The sequence below is a fragment of the Elaeis guineensis genome, chromosome 2, assembly GCF_000442705.2.
Source record: "Elaeis guineensis isolate ETL-2024a chromosome 2, EG11, whole genome shotgun sequence".
In the NCBI taxonomy this organism is placed as follows: domain Eukaryota; kingdom Viridiplantae; phylum Streptophyta; class Magnoliopsida; order Arecales; family Arecaceae; genus Elaeis; species Elaeis guineensis.
This window is the reverse complement of record NC_025994.2, coordinates 127,162,043-127,179,100: the sequence shown is the minus strand read 5'-3', so window position 1 is coordinate 127,179,100 and position 17,058 is coordinate 127,162,043. Positions and strand designations below refer to the sequence as shown.

The 17,058-nt window shown below is 37.5% G+C and overlaps 1 protein-coding gene and 1 pseudogene across 1 annotated transcript; one reads left to right on the top strand and one right to left on the bottom strand.

Moving 5' to 3' along the window:
- Positions 1–223: 223 nt before the first annotated feature.
- On the top strand, positions 224–13,027 carry LOC105042406 (carbon catabolite repressor protein 4 homolog 6). Its single transcript, XM_010919636.4, has 15 exons — positions 224–509; positions 603–1,005; positions 2,286–2,452; positions 2,633–2,698; positions 5,037–5,089; positions 6,066–6,147; positions 6,268–6,317; positions 6,875–6,965; positions 7,869–7,961; positions 8,149–8,181; positions 8,278–8,372; positions 8,453–9,887; positions 10,387–10,472; positions 12,481–12,565; positions 12,772–13,027. Exons 1-15 carry the CDS (start codon positions 429–431, stop codon positions 12,838–12,840), a joined length of 2,889 nt encoding a protein of 962 aa, XP_010917938.1. The 5' UTR covers positions 224–428; the 3' UTR covers positions 12,841–13,027.
- A 2,206-nt stretch (positions 13,028–15,233) lies between these two features.
- On the bottom strand, positions 15,234–15,981 carry LOC105047299 (uncharacterized; annotated as a pseudogene).
- Between the last annotated feature and the right edge of the window lie 1,077 nt (positions 15,982–17,058).

Here is a 17,058-nt window from a genome sequence, read left to right as displayed (position 1 = left end):
TGCCGGTGTAGGAATTTATGGAAGGAAGATATTCGAGAAAAATTTCATAATAATAATAATAACAATAATTTTAATTAACATGCAACATTGCAACTTCCTCAAAATCATAAATATATATCAATTATTACATGTAAATGCCATAAGCTGGCTTATCTCGAACCGGGCGTGGTGCGTCGAGGAAAGCAGAATATGCCGTGCTTGGCTGGGGCTAAAGACCGGAAGCGTGGAGTACGACCCTCGCTGGTTTGAACGCGAGCCCAAGCACATCCGTCTTCCAACAGGTCCCGGTTAGTCCAGAAGAACTCAAAGCCGCCGCCAAACTCTTTTCAGAGCCTCAGCGCCACTCCTCGCGGCGGCGGTCTGGCTCGATAACCGATCGCGATGCATCTCCCCTCCTTGGGCCGTCTGGAGACAGAGAGATAGAAGCCATGCGATTTGCTTCTCCTTCCCTTCAATGCATCGCTGCTGCCGCGACCTCAAACGCCACCATGTCTTCCTCCCGCGTTAGTGTAGGTTCTCTAGCCTAACACTGCGAACCCTACTAATCGAAACCCTAAGCCTAATTCTTATCAAAAAGCGTTCGATTTGGTGCTTCTCGGCAGGCTCGAGGCCGGAATCCATGGCACCGTGGCTTCTGCGACCGGCCGCCGCAGGACGGCCAAGAAGATGGCGGCGGGCTCGTGAGTGGAGACTCGCACTTGAGGACCGTAAGGGACGCGAACTATGGGTTCCGGCAGTGGCAGAGTGGCGGCGCTTGGGTCCCCCGGGGCCCTCCGCGATCACCATACCGCCCACGACCAGGGCCGCCGACCTACGGCCCTTCCCCGCCATACCACGCCCCTTCGCCGCTACCGTCCCATGGAATGCCTCCGCCGCCGGCTTTTAGAACTCCTGCCCCGGCGTTCGGCCCGCCGCAGCCGGCCTTCCACCAACCTCTACTGCCTAGGCTTGCGGATTATTACAGGAATTGGAATTTTGCTCTTTCACAGCCGCCCCCTCAGTGCGGTAAGTTTTCACTCGATTCACCTACCTAGGCTTTAGGGTTTTGCATATTTTCTTACCTGTCCTGAGTTGTTACCTGCCTTTAGATATGTTTTGTGTTGTAAGCGAACCTACTTTTTCCTGCATCTGGAATCTCGACTTCTCTTCTCTGACAAACTTTTCCAAAAGTTCCCTTGGAACCCAACAAATAGGAAATAGAGGATCTGTTCTATGACGCCATGAGCAGGTCTCATGAGAGAATTTGGAAGAGTTTGCATGGATAACGGATGTAGCTCCTTCTAGGAATAGTAGGTGAACAATAATAAATAAAGATGACCCATGATAGTTGAGATAATGTTTGATGGTTAATGTATATGGAACGATCTTGTTATATATTTAATAGATTTGAATTCAGAACTGTACAATTACTTGAACATTTTCATCAAGTCGAACTTATTGCTCTAGGAAATGAAGATAAGCTAAAAACTTGATGTTTAAAATAAATATAGGGCGTGTGAAAAGAAGATAAAGAGGTGCTCACTAGTGGTTCTGATCATGATGCGCACCTGATGTTGAACATTCCTGCAACAGGGTCTAAGTTCAATAGATCAGTTGCTTGCGATAGTTCTTGAAATTTGGTAAAGATTTTGATTCAACCTTTTCTTATAAAGCAGGTGCCCAAATTCCGTTCTTGAAACAGCATGCTTGATGCTTAAACTCTGATCTTTTTGTTTTTTTGGTTTTTTTTTTTTGGGTGGTGAGAGGGGGTCATTTTGGATAATTCAGAATCTATATAATTAGTGCTGGTTATGTAGGTTCAATCAAAATTCATGGTGCCCTGGAGGGAATCAATGCATTTATATTTAAGTCCAAGTGTTGCTGAGGAAAACTAAATTTGCCATGCGGTCTTACATATATTTACCTAATGGAATATTTATATTTAGGGCTTCTTGGTTGCATAAACAGTTTCGTGGTAGATGTCATATTATGTTCCATATTATCTTACTGGTTCCATATCTTCTTGCTTGGGAACTATTCACTCACTTTTGTTATCAACTTGTTATAATGCTGCAGAGTAAACCTTGAATTGTTAAATTTTTCAAATGTCAATATCTATGAATATCTAAGTTCAAAATTAGATGCAACTTTTACATCATCCATACTCCATGCTGCTTTAATAGATCCTGTGTTAATGAAATTTTAATGTACTCTATTCCATGCAATTGCTGCATATTTCTTAAGTTAATAATATTTGTGGGCTTAATATTGTTATATTAGTTAATTATCTCTTATACCATCACCAGAGCGGTTTATTGTGCTCTCATACAATATACTCGCGGACTACCTTGCTAGAGATCATCGATCCAAACTTTACTTTCACATTCCACATTACATTTTGGATTGGGAATGGCGAAAGAAAAGGTTATTATTAGAGTTCGGATTGTGGGCTCCTGATGTAATGTGTCTTCAGGTAATTGTTACTATAACCAAATTTATTTCTTCATATATTCCATGTACCCAGGTAATTGGGATAAGGCTTGATAATTACGGCTATATTTTCTTTGTCTGCCTTCTATTCAAATATCATTTATGGATGTTATGCTTTGAATATTTATGCTCATGGTTTTTTAACCCTTTTGATCACTTTTAGGAAGTAGACAGATTTCATGATCTAGAAGCAGAACTGGCAGTCCGAGGATATAACGGCATTTGGAAGGTTGTCTCCATTGACTTCTCTTTTGCTTATTGTGATTTAGCCTTAATTTCAAATGTCTCATGTTTTTAGCAAATTATTCCAAAGCTTGTATCAGTTTTGTTGTTTCTATGGAACCGTTACCTATGACATGTATGCATGCATATGTTCATGTGCATGTAAGAAGTTAAACTGTGTTTGATGCATAGTTCACATTACCAGTTTGAGTACTCTTGCCGGTACCTTGTTGGTACAGGTTGGTTCACAGTATGAACACTTAGTACATCCTCTATACCGAGTTTCTGTTCATGTCTATTACAATATGGCTTTACTCCCAATATTGGGCGAAGCATCCAGTATGGCGAACCATACCTTGATGTGAGTAGGTTCAATAGATAACTTTCTAAGGATAAAGATAGACTTGGTAATATAGTAATGCAAATAGCAGTGATTGAATTATTTATTGATATTAATTATGCATCTAAAAATTTGATTGACTGGTCCTAAGTATGTGATTCTTTTCCTTTTTATTGATTTCCTTGAGCTCCATTTTACCGTGGTGGTTTTGTTTGCTTCAAAGAGACCAGCCAGACAAAATGTCTGGCATGTGTGCCATATCAGACCAGTAGGGTTGTTATTTTGAATTAGATGCATCATTATTGTCTTAATTTTGTTATTCTTATATTCTCCAGTTGACTAATTTTGTTATGCTTATCTGCTCTAGTTGACACCAAAAAGGTTATAATACAGAATAAATCTGGTTATATGAGAATTCTTGGAGTGTTTATAGATAGAGATTGTTAGTATCACACATATCCCAGGACATTGGAGACATTATTTATAGTATTTTGTGAACATGTGGGATTGGATCCTTGGATGTTGGAGATGGGGACATGATTGGTCACAGCCATGGTGGTCCTCATGTCAAGCCAGTAAGAGACTGGTCTCAAGTCTGGGTGGTTTTAGTCACCTGACTTTGTGACGAGCATTACCATAATGTATTGAATGATGGGGGAATCTGTCAATTCTATGATAAATCTTATTGAAGCATAATTTGGAAGTGTTGGAAGATGCTATGCTATTGTTGGATATGGACAAAAGTAGAGATGATTGTGAGTAGGAAGTCATAGCTTTTCCTCATTTGCCTGTGATCAGTGGTTTGAAGATAGGCGCTGCGAAACTCTTCTTTTAATACTTCTAAAAGACAACATGGGATACATGATTGGTAGATTCTTATTTTCCTTGAGATGTAAACAGAAGTTTCTTGCACTATGCTGGTTTGGGCCTATACAAAGTGATGGGTGCATACAAAATTGTGTATCAAAATGTCAAGTTGGTGTCCTATTAGAATTCTAAAAGATTTAGAAAATTACAACAAAGGGTAACATAGGTTTTCTCTGTTTTTTTTTCTTTTTTTGTGTGTGTGTTGGGGGGGGGGGTGTTTGGTGGGTGTAGCTGGATATCTTTGAATGGCTATGTCATGGTCATTAGACATCTTGGATATGGATTGCAGTAGACATAGACCTATCTCGGTCAATTTGCATGGGTAACAATGGATATTATTATGCTTTTGGAATAATGTTTTCATGAATTGACAGATGCCTTAGCTAATATGGGAGCTGTGTACTGATTTTTGAACTATCTTGGCTTACGCTAACTCACATCTCCGCAGGCCAGCAATGCTACATAGCTGATTAAGAGCTCTCTTATAGACTGGGTTTGCCTCAGTGGTCACACCCTCTGCCTGGCAACCAAAGGATCTGGGTTTGAATCCTAGATGGTGTATTTCTAATTATTGGGATCTAGGTAATTATAGCATGAGCAGGTCTCCCTCCAACTCCTCGCCCCCAAACCCCACCCCCCCTTCCCCCCCACCCAAAAAAAAAACAAAAAAGCTCTATCTCTTGGGCCAAATTGGATTTATTTGACATTATGTTGGCTCCAACATGTCATAGATTTTGTTTGATAAAGCTTTGGATATTTACGAGCAATAACATTGCCTCGGTTCTAAGTTTTAACCGAACACAATGTAAGATGCCTGGACTTTTGATAGACTTTAATCAGAGCCATGCTTGAATTTGGAAACTCAGAAATACTTGAAGATATTAGGTGATTCGTAATAATTTGATTATCTTGGCTACACTACAATTGGGTACCAAGTGGTGTGGCCATATTCGTGCATGCTACACTGTTTTGCATTTTATTCATTTCTTTACTTTATGGGGTAATTAATGTGTCGTTGTCAACTTCTTGACTTCCATTTAAGTGCTTATGCTGCTTCCTTTTCTGCCATGATAAACATAAAGAACTTATTTATTGCTGCTGCTGCTTTTTCTAATGATATTATTAATTGATTATGCAGATGCGCACTGGAAATGCTGTTGATGGATGTGCAATCTTTTGGCGAACAAATAGGTAAACTGTTGCAGATGAGTAAGTTTCAAGATGTATCACCGATGCCATTGATGCATAACTTTTTGTTGCTTAGTCTTGAAGATAAAAAAAATATTTTGTTATGTTTTCTATTTGGATTTGGGTTCATTAATTTCAGATATTAAGAGGGAGTGGATTGAAAATGGCTAATGCCTTGATCCCTTTTTTTTTTAAAGATACCAATATTAACACAGAAATTCTTCTGTTTTTTTTTCTAATAAGCTTTTTTTTGAAAAAAAGAATTCCACAAAATGCTATGAGTTTTTCCTCAAAAAATTAGCTAGGACATTGGTGAGTTGCCTCAGTCTAAGAAGAAAAAAGAAATTTGACCTCTGGTTGAAGTGTTTGGCTTAAGTTATCCTTCTCTCTTCTCTTTAATTTTCCTTTCATTGCTAAACATTGGAAAGAAATTTGACCTCTGGTTGAAGTGTTTGGCTTAAGTTATCCTTCTCTCTTCTCTTTAATTTTCCTTTCATTGCTAAACATTGGAAGAAAGATTCTGCTCCAACTAATTTATGTGCTGAGAACTAGAATGGGTTGTAAGGCTATTGAAAATTGGAATGGTATAAAAACCCAGGAAGAGCAGCAGCATTTCTGATGATATCCTAAAACTTTATGCTTTGGACTGTTCATGTCTTATCCCAGATGAAAATACATCTACATGACTCTAAAAACTGCAACAGTTATACTAGTGTATTCTCACTCACATCCTTTCTTAAGATTGCCTAGTCTGCTTATCGAGATAAGCATATTTACCCTGTGCAAAAGAAAGATTGTTGCGTGAAGTAGATAATTGACATGTATAGTTTCTGTATTTTTGTTATATTTATGGTTGATGTTTTGTAACTTCACTATGTAATGTTTCTGTTTTGGTACATTTTGGTCCAGTCAGTTTGGTGCATGCTACTTCATAACTACACTACCTTTTTGTTGTCTAATTTATTGCCCATTGCATCAGATTCCAGCTGCGGCATGAAGAGCACATTGAGTTCAATAAACTTGGACTCCGAGACAATGTTGCCCAGATTTGTGTTCTGGAGGTATGTCTGATCCATTGACTTGAATTGAGTATGATCTTGTGTTTGATGTATGTATGCTTGATTTGTTAGACATTGTTTCTTGCCATTTAAGTGTATCAGCATTCCTTTGTTTTTGGCCAGTCGAGGATTCAAAGCCCTGTCGAAAAAGAGATCGCATCTTTACCTGAAAGGTAGTCACCAGCATTCTAGAAACTTCTGCTGCTAACCTTGTTTTGATACAACATTTTATCAACTCTATCTCCACAAGTGCGAATTCCTTGTGCTCAGATACTAAATCATTTCGATATGAGGATTTAGAAACTTCCCCATCAGTGGTGTTGCTTGTATTGTTCTTTGTGTTTAAAATTAGTGATTTCTGTGTCTGATGATGCTTGTGTGCTTGCACATGTTCTTAGATTATGCACCATGCAACCACACTGCCAACTATTCGGAGTTGTTTTGTGTGACATTGAAATACTTATTAATATTCCTCTCTAATTTTTTGCATATTACTATTCTTAGTCTTCAAATTGCATCTGGTATATATTGTCTTGTGCCTGGTGCCAACCCAAAGTGGGGATGAGGCCTGATTGTCATGTTTGTGTAGTTACATCCTTTCATTCCGAGAACCAAAACTCTTTTTTTTCCTTTTTCCCAGATGAGGTACCCATGTATCAACTTTGCCAGGTACTAGTTCAAGTGTTCATGTGATCATTATATGTTTGCTTAATTGGACATATCTGTGCAGCTCTGATCAATCAAGACCAGCTAATCAGGTTGTTATATGTAACATTCATGTCCTTTACAATCCAAAAAGAGGAGAAATTAAGCTTGGTCAGGTATGAATACTTTTTTTACATTATATACTTTTAGATATTTGTCTTAACTTCTAGCCTTTTAAGTTTTATTCTTCTTAAAATGCAGCTATCTACAAATTCAAGTTTTTAAGTATATCCAAGCAACATTTTTCAAGCGTTCAAATAATAATCTGTTACCTATTCAATTTTGGCCGTTTTGGCAAAGATCAACCTTCTTTAGTTTGGCTTTGTGTAAGAAAGTCACAACTTGTTCAACATAGTTGGTAGTCAGGAACTTTGTTATGTCAGACAGTCAAACTGCCAAATTTACATTAAACTGATAACTTGGTTATGACATAAAAACCAAATCGCAGCTTCTGGCTTAGTTACTCATACTGCCAATTTTCTTATAATATATGTTCATAAGGGATGCTTCTATATTGAATTTTATGTTATTTGGACTCAGGGAACAATATCTGGTGCATGGCTAGATGTTGGATCCTGCCAATTTCTTTAAAAATCATCTTGCAATTTGCAAAACATGTTTGTGCACCATAGTCCATATATGAGGTAAATAGATGAGTCTTGATAGACAACTTGAATTTTGTGTCTATAAGCCCACAAAGTGAATTTCAGCAACCCTCGTTCTTGAAAATGGACTGCCTGACTTGTTCTGAAAAATGGTTACCTTCTAGCTTCCTAGTTGGATGGATAGCTTAGTTTCTTTGATTAAGGAAGTTTTCTATGTGTTGCACATCATACTTTTGTAGAGAGTTAAGCAATAAAAAAACCCATTTGATTGCAATTGCTTAAGACTTTGGTATTGGTGGATAAATGACTTCATTTTACTCACTTTATATCCCTTTCTCCTAATACCTTTAGCTCATTAGAATGCCCTTTAATACAATCTTCTAACCAGTATTGCTAATTTCAACTTGTGAACAGGTAAGGAAGCTTCTTGACCGAGCATATGTGGTTTCTAAGATCTGGAATGATGCTCCAGTAATTATTTGTGGAGATTTCAATTGTACACCTAAGGTGGGCCCTTTTTTTTTGTGTGTGTGTGTGTGTGTGTGTGTGTGTGTGTTCTGATTGCTAGCATCTCTTGTTATAATTATCGCCAATCTGCCTCATTGTTATCTATTACTCCCCTTATCCAGTTTCATGCTGCCCTCCTCACTCTCCTAACTTCTAATTTGATGCCTTCATTTTTTGTATTTTTCAGAGCCCACTGTACAAGTTTATATCTGAGTTTAAGGTAAGTCAAAATTTCTGCTAATGTGTTAAAGTAACTTGTAGGGTTCTTGTTGTGATTCAAAATATTTTTAGGTTCAACGTTGTTTCAACTTTACAGATAAGCTTGTCTGGACTTGCTCGGGATCAGGTTTCAGGACAATATGCTGCTAGTACTTATGCACCAAGATCCTATGTTGGTCCTAACCTGTCCAGGTAATATCTTACCAGACAAAAGTGCTCTGATTCTAATTTACATAATGGAGATGCTAAAAATATTTATATTTCTATTGTAGGTATCAGCCTCTTAATGATAATTCTAATGTCACAGCCAATAACATTGAGCAAAGTACAGACAGTTGCAGCAAATGCAAACATCAAAATGATATTGAAAATCCAAATTTGACAGATAAAAAATCTTCCCCTCAGGGACAGACAGGCTTGCTAGATTTTTCTGTGGCGCCTTGTCCTCACAGTCATCATATGGGTAGGAATAACACATCACGTGATGTTGCCACTAGTGAAATAGGTGGAACAGAAATCTCAAATGGTCAGTCTGTTCAGTCTGGCTCTGTTGAATGTAGACCTGATGATCCCTCACAAAGTGTTAGAAGGTGTACCCAGCTAAAGGTTAACACTGTTAGTATAGGAAATTGTGGGAGTCATGACTTTACTCCAAGCATGTTAGACAAACAACTCTCTCGGTCCGATCTGGTTGTATCCAATGAAATGATTGATAATCCTCAGCTGGGTTCTTCTACTGAGAACACGGAGATCTCTCAGGGACTCATTGATTCATCGTCTCAAATGGAAAATAAAAGTACCGAACTTTTAGTTGTCTCTACATTGTATAAAGACTTCATTGGCAATGAAACTCAGAAAGAAAATACAGATGTTAGTTGGACTTCAACAACTAGCACTAAGAGTTGTTCATCAGATACAGTCAGAGAGAAGCCAGTGCTTGCTGAGGCAGTTCTTTATAATGATGCTGATACTGAAGTCTCTACTTTGGAAAGCATGCATAATTCATTGACTGCTGAAAAGGAAAAGGCTGGCCCTGTTATATCCTGTCAATCTACATGCAAGAGCAACCAGTTAGATTTATCCACTTATGGTGATCCAGAAGTGGATCTGACATTGCTTAATTTATCACTCGATAAAGTAGGGGAAAAGGGGACAGAAGATAAAAGTATCTCTGAGAATCATGACCTTAATTCATCAGGTGAAATTCCTGCATTCAATCCAAATGATGCCTTTTCATACAATACCCATATTTGTAATAAATCTGAACCAGCAGATTCTGAAGTCACTCAATCCACAATGAGTTCTACTGTTGGACCTTCTAAGGGTCAGGTGGAAGACAATACTGGTGTTGGTGGGAATAATATTTTGTTTGGTGATATATGTAGTTCAGAAGAAACTTCTGACCCTAATTTCTTCAAAGAGCTTATTGGAACAGAGAATTTCTGTAGATTTGGGGAAGTTAAAACACCAGCAGGTTCCAATGAAAATCAACCATCTTCTGGCATACGCCACTGGCAGATGGATCCATCAGCTATTGAGATTAAGGAAGATTCACTTGAGACAGTTCCTGCTGCTGCTAATCTAGAGAAGCATACGTATAATCCATATTTATGGACTCCAATGGAAATTGAGATTGCATCAGGAAATGCAGAATGCACAACTGTTGAACATAATTTGAAATTAAGGAGTGCATATGTGGATGTAGAGGTAGATGATTGCCACAATATTATTTCTGTTTCACATGGAATGATTATTACTTTAACTGCTTATAGCTCTCTTATATTTGCATAATGTGTGCATAAAAATGCATTAATATTGGCTTGCTGACTTAATTGTTTATGATTTCGGACAATTCCTATGTATTCTTGTGATTTTGATTGTTTCTGTACGTTACTCTGTACCAGAAGCAGAGTCTCATATCCAGTGTGCTATATTTTTGGAAAAATTACACATGGCTAAAACAAGGGAAAAAAGATGGTTAATAGTAGTCCTTCTTAGATTCATAAAAGAAATAGTAGTCCTCTTAGACTTATGCATGTGGCCATGCTCAAATGTGATAAAAAGAACATGGTAGGGAAAAATACAGAATAATTTCCACTATAATCTTGAGAAATTATATAAAAAGATTTCATGTAACATTGTTGGCTAGAAATTTAGGAAGGGTCAAGACAAAATTTGGTGATTGTTGTTATCTTCATGTTAACAGGATTATGCAGGGACAAAGGACTCAAGTGGAGAACCCCAAGTTACCAGTTACAACAGGCAATTTATGGGCACAGTTGACTATATATGGTTAGTAACGTGTCATCAGTTGCTGTCATACTTTTCTTATAATGTATTACATGTGTCAACACTCTCCACCGTCACCTTGTCTATTCCCCTGTAGTTTTTTCAAACTATCCATTTTTTTTTATAATTCAAATTGACTCTGGCTGCAGATAATCAGAAACAAAGTTTGTAAGCATTAGTAGGCTATCACTATGTTAATTTTCCATGGTATATATCTGTTTATATCGATGTAAATGATGTTAATGGCTAGAAATAAAGCAGTGATTTATATGCTAGTCATATGCTTCTATTTAAAATGTGACAATTTTCTCATGATGGAAATTGATATAGGTCATACTTGAATGGTTGGAGCTGAAAAGCTTTCTTGTACATGTTTCATGCACATTATGGTCAAACCTTAAAAATAAATTCAGTCAAAATCAGCAGCCTCTGACATCTTTTTGGCATTCCCTGTTTGTTTTTTTAATAGATTGCTTGTGCAAGCGAGTATCTGTATTACATTCAAACTGAAGATATGGTACTTCTGAAATCCGTCCAAGCATGGGGACAATAGTTGCTTTCAATTAAAATTCTTGAGGAGACATGCAGCTGTAGATTGAGGTGCAAGTGTTGGTGTTGATGTAATTCTTATTAGGAGGGTTTCTAAGGGCATAAAACAAAATATGTGTGATCACGGAGCACTTGCACATGGAAAGAGAGATGTTCAAGGTCCATGAATACCATCTATTACCACTAGGAAATGTATGCAGCTGTAGATTGAGGAGAAAGTTTGGCATTAATCTAATTCTTATTAGGAGGATATGTATTAGGCAACAAATAGAAAATATATATGATTACAAAGGACTCGCACACTGAAAACAAAATATGTGTGAATACTCTGTTACCACCCTTGAGATTCTTAGCAGTGGAGATTGTCTATAAAAATCATTCTTTTATTGAGGCTCAATTAGGGATTTCAACTTTGCTTTGTATTGTGCTATTTTTACAATATTTTATCATCTCACAGCTACCTGAATGAGAGCAGAGGTGTGGCTTTGCATCTGTCTACATTGATATTATGTGTGTCAACTTGTACTGGTTTCTCTTTAGCACATGCTCAGACTATTCACAATTACAACTCAGACTTGCTGAACATGAATGGATGGTTTGGATGAATCTGATTGATTAATTTCTCTCAGACCTGTTCAAACATATAGGGGGTCATTTTGCCATAGGTAGCTTCTATTTATTTATTTATCTATCTATCAAACAAATCATTTTTTTTTGGTCTTAGATTGATTTCAGTTGGTTAAAGGACATCTTTCATTGTTTAGATCTTAGCTCTTTCCACCGGGAAGCTGTTAAATTATTTGAGTTGAGTAAGTGCGAATTCTAGCATATATAAGCTTTGCAATTTCGTGTCTTTCCTCAATTTTGCTTTATCTTTTCATGCCATCACAATTTGAATTGCACCAGGCACTGGTTAATAAATATCTATCCAACATGAGAATTAAAGATATTATAATCATTTGACCAAGTTTTCAACAATAATCCACTTGGTCTTGGGGATTCAGGAAATTTTGCTAGGGTTCAATTTTCGTGCTTTCACATTTCTCATTGTGTGAAACTCTTAGTTGCTGACAACTTATCCTGACCAAGCCACATAAGATTTAATAGTATAGGTTTGTGCAGGGAGTGGGGCTGTTTTGGTACATGTATCCATTATCAAGGCCCTATGGTAATCATTTATTTATGTCATATTTATTATGACACAGAAGTTTGTACCGCGGCATATAATTCATCTAGTTCTTCTGATTATTGATAAAACCATATAATAGTTTTCATGTAGCAATGATAAAAGCAGCTTTAGTCACTTAACCCTAACTCATCTTGTTATAGTTGCTGTGGTGCTTTCAGAAATTGATGACAGTAACTCTTTGACAACTATTCTACCCTGTAAATTTCTTCTAGTATATGTCACAATGCAAGTATACTGAATTAGTGATATAGATTGCTCTTGATGAATATCCAGGTGCTCTGAAGATCTCCAGACCGTCAAAGTGCTTGATACAATCCCACAGCATGTTTTACAACAGACTCCTGGCTTCCCCACCAAGGTACAGATGGTTGATTATCCTAAGTTAAATTCTTGCATGTTGCCTCTGCTATCACATGCAGTTCAGTTCTCCAAGACATAGCCAGAAACTGCTTATAGACTTATAAATTTCTCGGCCGTGCTTTCTTTTTCTTGTTTTCCCCTGAAGATTATTATTTTACTTCCTGCTGCTACAGCTGACCAGTGTTTGTTAACTCTGCTCTGCAGAAATGGGGGAGTGACCATATTGCCTTGGCTTGCCAATTGGCATTTACAAAAGACTTAAAGACTAAATAGATTCTGCATGTGGTAATGCATATGATATTTATTTTGTCGTAGGGTTGTATGCTGTTGCCACGAATGGATAAGCTGGTATTTATATTGTTGTTTATTTTGTTTATCATATGCATCAAGTTACATGCAAGCAAGTGTATAACTCAGTCTCAAGAGAAGGCATAAGAGATTTTGTCCCTTTTTTCTTTAATGCTGCTAATTTTCTTTTAGGCAAGTGTAATTCTGTCTAAAGAGAAGACATAACAGGTTTCGTCCTTTTTTTTTTTTTTTAAAATGTCCCTAATTTTCTTTTCTTTGTTCTAAATAGTGTCTTTTTCATACAGCAGCATCAGCATTTATTTACGCCTTTGTTCTAAATAGTTGTTTTTCATTACCCATTTCAAACAGTGTCTTGCCAAGTGTTTAACTTGTTGCTACTTCAAAATCTTGTTGCGGCTTGGGGGATGTTTATTGTGTCAACCAGTGGAGAGAATCAATGTTGTAGTTGGAATCAAATAGGAGTTGAGCATTCATGTGTAGGGATGGCAATCGGGTCGGACCAGATCGGATTATAAACGAATCGAATTAGATATGGGTCAAATCAGAACATATCAAAACTAAATTCGATCCAATATGTTAAATTTTTAAATCTGAACTTGGCCTATTGAATAAACAGATTATCCGATCCGATCCGTTTAATCTATTTATTAAATAGTTAATTTGTTTAATCGATTCGATCTAATTCGTTTATCCTGTTTATCATTTAATCTATTTAGTAGATGAACAATTTATTTAATCGATCCGATCTAATCTGTCTAATTTATTTTTAAATAAGATAAATATCACAAACAGTCAGAAAAAACATTCAAGATAAAATATATCATTTCAAATTGAAAATATATTATTCTTAAAAAAGAACAAATGCTGCTATTGTTTAATAAATGATCACTTTAAATAATATAAAATATGAGGAGAAAATATGTTTAATAAAAAAAAAGATAGAACAGTAGCATATACAGAAGATTCAAATAGGATACAACATTAATTCTAAATCAAATTTTATCACCAATCATATGTTTAGAGTAAACAGGTAGTAGCAGTCTAAGAGTAGCTTTTATCAGAAAATCAGCAGTATCATCCATATCCACGTATTTATTGAACAAAACTTCAAAAAAAGCCCATCAAAAATTGCAAAAACATGAGACTTTTAAAAAACATCATATTTGCGAAAAAAAATGCAAATCCGAACGAAAATTGGAACAAGATGATCTCATCTGAAAGTAAAATAGAGAGAAAAATGCCCCTAAAGCTCTATACCTGGAGAAGGGAGAGGTGGTGAAGGAGGCCAAAAGTGCGGAGATGATACTGGCCAACACGGTCACGAACGATGAGGAGCTAGTAGTGGACAGCCATTTGCTGCTGGCGGTAGCGGTGGGAAAGACGGTGGGGGAACAGTTGGGATCCTCAGCCGAGAGGGGTGTCGAGAGCAAGATGGAAAATCCTAAAGCATCGAGAGAAGGAGGATCGAAGTGGCTTCCGCAGCGGAATCGGCAAAGACTCACCGTCCGAACCCCTAAAACCCTTAAAGAGTTAAAGGTCTCCAACTATCACGGGTTAAATGGGTTTATATTACAATCCGATCCAATTCATTTATTAAATGGGTTAAACAGATCAGCTGTCTGAAATCTAAATCCGATTTGATTATTAAACAGGTTAAACAGGTCAATCTGTTTACGGCTCGAATCTATTTAATGTAAATCCAAATCTGTTTAAAGCGGATCGAATGCGGGTCGGCTTAGTGGATTGGATCGATTTTTGCCGCTCCTATTCATGTGCGACTTTTGAATAGTTTTTGCTTATCATATTTCAGAAGTATAGACTTTTAAGCAAGGAACTGAAAATTAATTAATATCTGACTTAGGGGCTTGGAAATTATTTTTCCTTGTTTGACAATAGGCAATTGCTGCTGACTTTATGTGAAACGCTGATAATTGGAAAAATAGTTTGACGTCTCCTTCCAATATTGTAGGCTGAAGTTGGTGGAAACGATTTAGTACGTGCAACTGGTTCGTTGGGGAACAAAATAATTGAACGTGGACTAAGAAAGTTACTATGTGGTTTGCTCTTGTTGTGCTGTAGGTTATGCTGTCTCTTTGATTTCCATGTGAATACTTTTTCTTTTAGGTTGCTTTTGGTAGCTAACAATCTATCTAGATTGCTGGCAATTTAAAAGAATCCTATCGGATTGCTGTATTTGGTACATTCTTTAGATGGCAATCTGGATTGTCAAAGCAATCCAAATTACCTCCCAGAAGATAATCCAGATTATCAAAGTGAAGGGTGGTTATCCAGATGATCAAATTTTGATAATTTGACAATAAAATATTTGGACGAAACTGTCCTCATCAAGAAATAAATTAAACTCTTCTTTCTTTGCATGGAACGAAGCATGCTGCCGCCACTACCCACACTACCTCCTCCGGTGCCTTCGACGCACGCTTGCCACTGTAGATTGCCGTCAGCACCCCGATCGTGCACTCCCACCCCCTCCCCCAATCCTCTCCACCGCCCTGGCCAAAGCTGGCACCGCCAATGCGTGCCCTTGCACCTCCGCCACCCCCTTCGCCACCATGCACAGTAGCTCTAGCATCGCCAGCACTCGCTCCACAGTCGCCCTCGATGGCCCAAATGCCTTCACCGTCGTCGCTGTCGCCCTGGTCTCCACTGTCGATTCGCTTCTATTAGCAGCAGCACTAGAAGCACCTTTGTGGCTGATCGAACTGAAGCTGGATCATGCAATGACTCCACCATGTCGGCCATCACCACTAGGGGGCAAAAGACATTGGATTGGGAGGGGTTAGGGGCGAGGGAGCGCTCAAGGAGGCAGAGGGTGAGGAGACGGGCGCTGAAGGCAAAGTGGATCTCGATGGCGTGGAAGGCCTCGCCGAGGTCATCCACGGAGTCGGATCGGAGGCCGGAGGTGGTGGGATCGGAGGATAAGGATGCGGAGGGTGGCAGAGGGGGCGAAGGTGAGGGGAGGAAGGTGGTGGTGGAGGGGGCAGGGGCAGTGGGGTTGAGGGCGGCTTGGGTGCAGTTGCAAAAAATCCCACAAAAGATAGAGAGAAAAAGAAGAGCAAAGAAGAACAATGGGGAGAGATGATGCATTTTTAATATATAGATTTTTAATAAATTTAATTTAATAATATTTTAAAATTTTAATATTATATTATTAGAAATCTGATTGTCATATCAAATATGTCAATCAAGATTTTCAGTAAGTTTACTTTAATATTACCTGCGTGTATCAAATATAATAATTAATATTATTGATAATTTAATGATGATAATTTATTCTGTAGATAATTTAGATTATTTTTTAAGATTATTTAGTGATGCACCAAATGTAACCTTAAAGGCATAGCATGAAAGAATCTAATTAGAACTTTTGATTACCAAAGGATGCGGTCATTGAGGCAGATGAAGTTTTGCACTGTTAAACCGTGTAAAGTGAGGCACCAAGAAATAACAAAACATCTTCGATATGAGTATTTTTTTTTTTTTTTTTCCAGCTGCTACTGGAAACTTCCTATGTAAGAAAGTTCATGATCTTAAAGTAACCAAACAAGTATTCATGGAATACTGAGTAATTCTGGCACCACAAGTTCTGTCATAAAGTGCAGTCCGCATGAAGGGATCTCATATTAAAGCTGTTCCTAATGAAGGTAATGGAATGTCTATTTATTTGCAGAGATTGATCCAAACCCTAGTGCAACCACTTGCAACGGAGCTTGGTCCAAATAAGTGTATAAATGAGTTGTGCCAAGCCCAAATCTATCTTGGCTGGTTTTATAATTGAGCCAAGCTTGAATTAGCTTAATTAATTTTGAGCCAAGCTCGGGCCATTCACAAACAACTTATTTTTAAATTTAAGATCATCTATATATTTTATATTAATTTATAAAAATTTTAAAATCAATTATATAAATAATAAATAATTAAAAATAAATAGATTGTATGTAGATTGTTTATGTATTAGTATTTTGTGCTCGTTCGAATAAAGCCTAGTTCTGGTTTGGCTTATTGTATATCTAATTTAGTTCGTTTCTCAATGAAACTAAGTTGAAGGCAAGCCTCAAGGCGAAGTCAAGCATGTGAACGAATTGCTTGGTAGGTCGAACTCCCATATCCGAATTTTATCTCTACTGCTGGATAGAAGTCTAGATTCATTATCCATACTAGTTA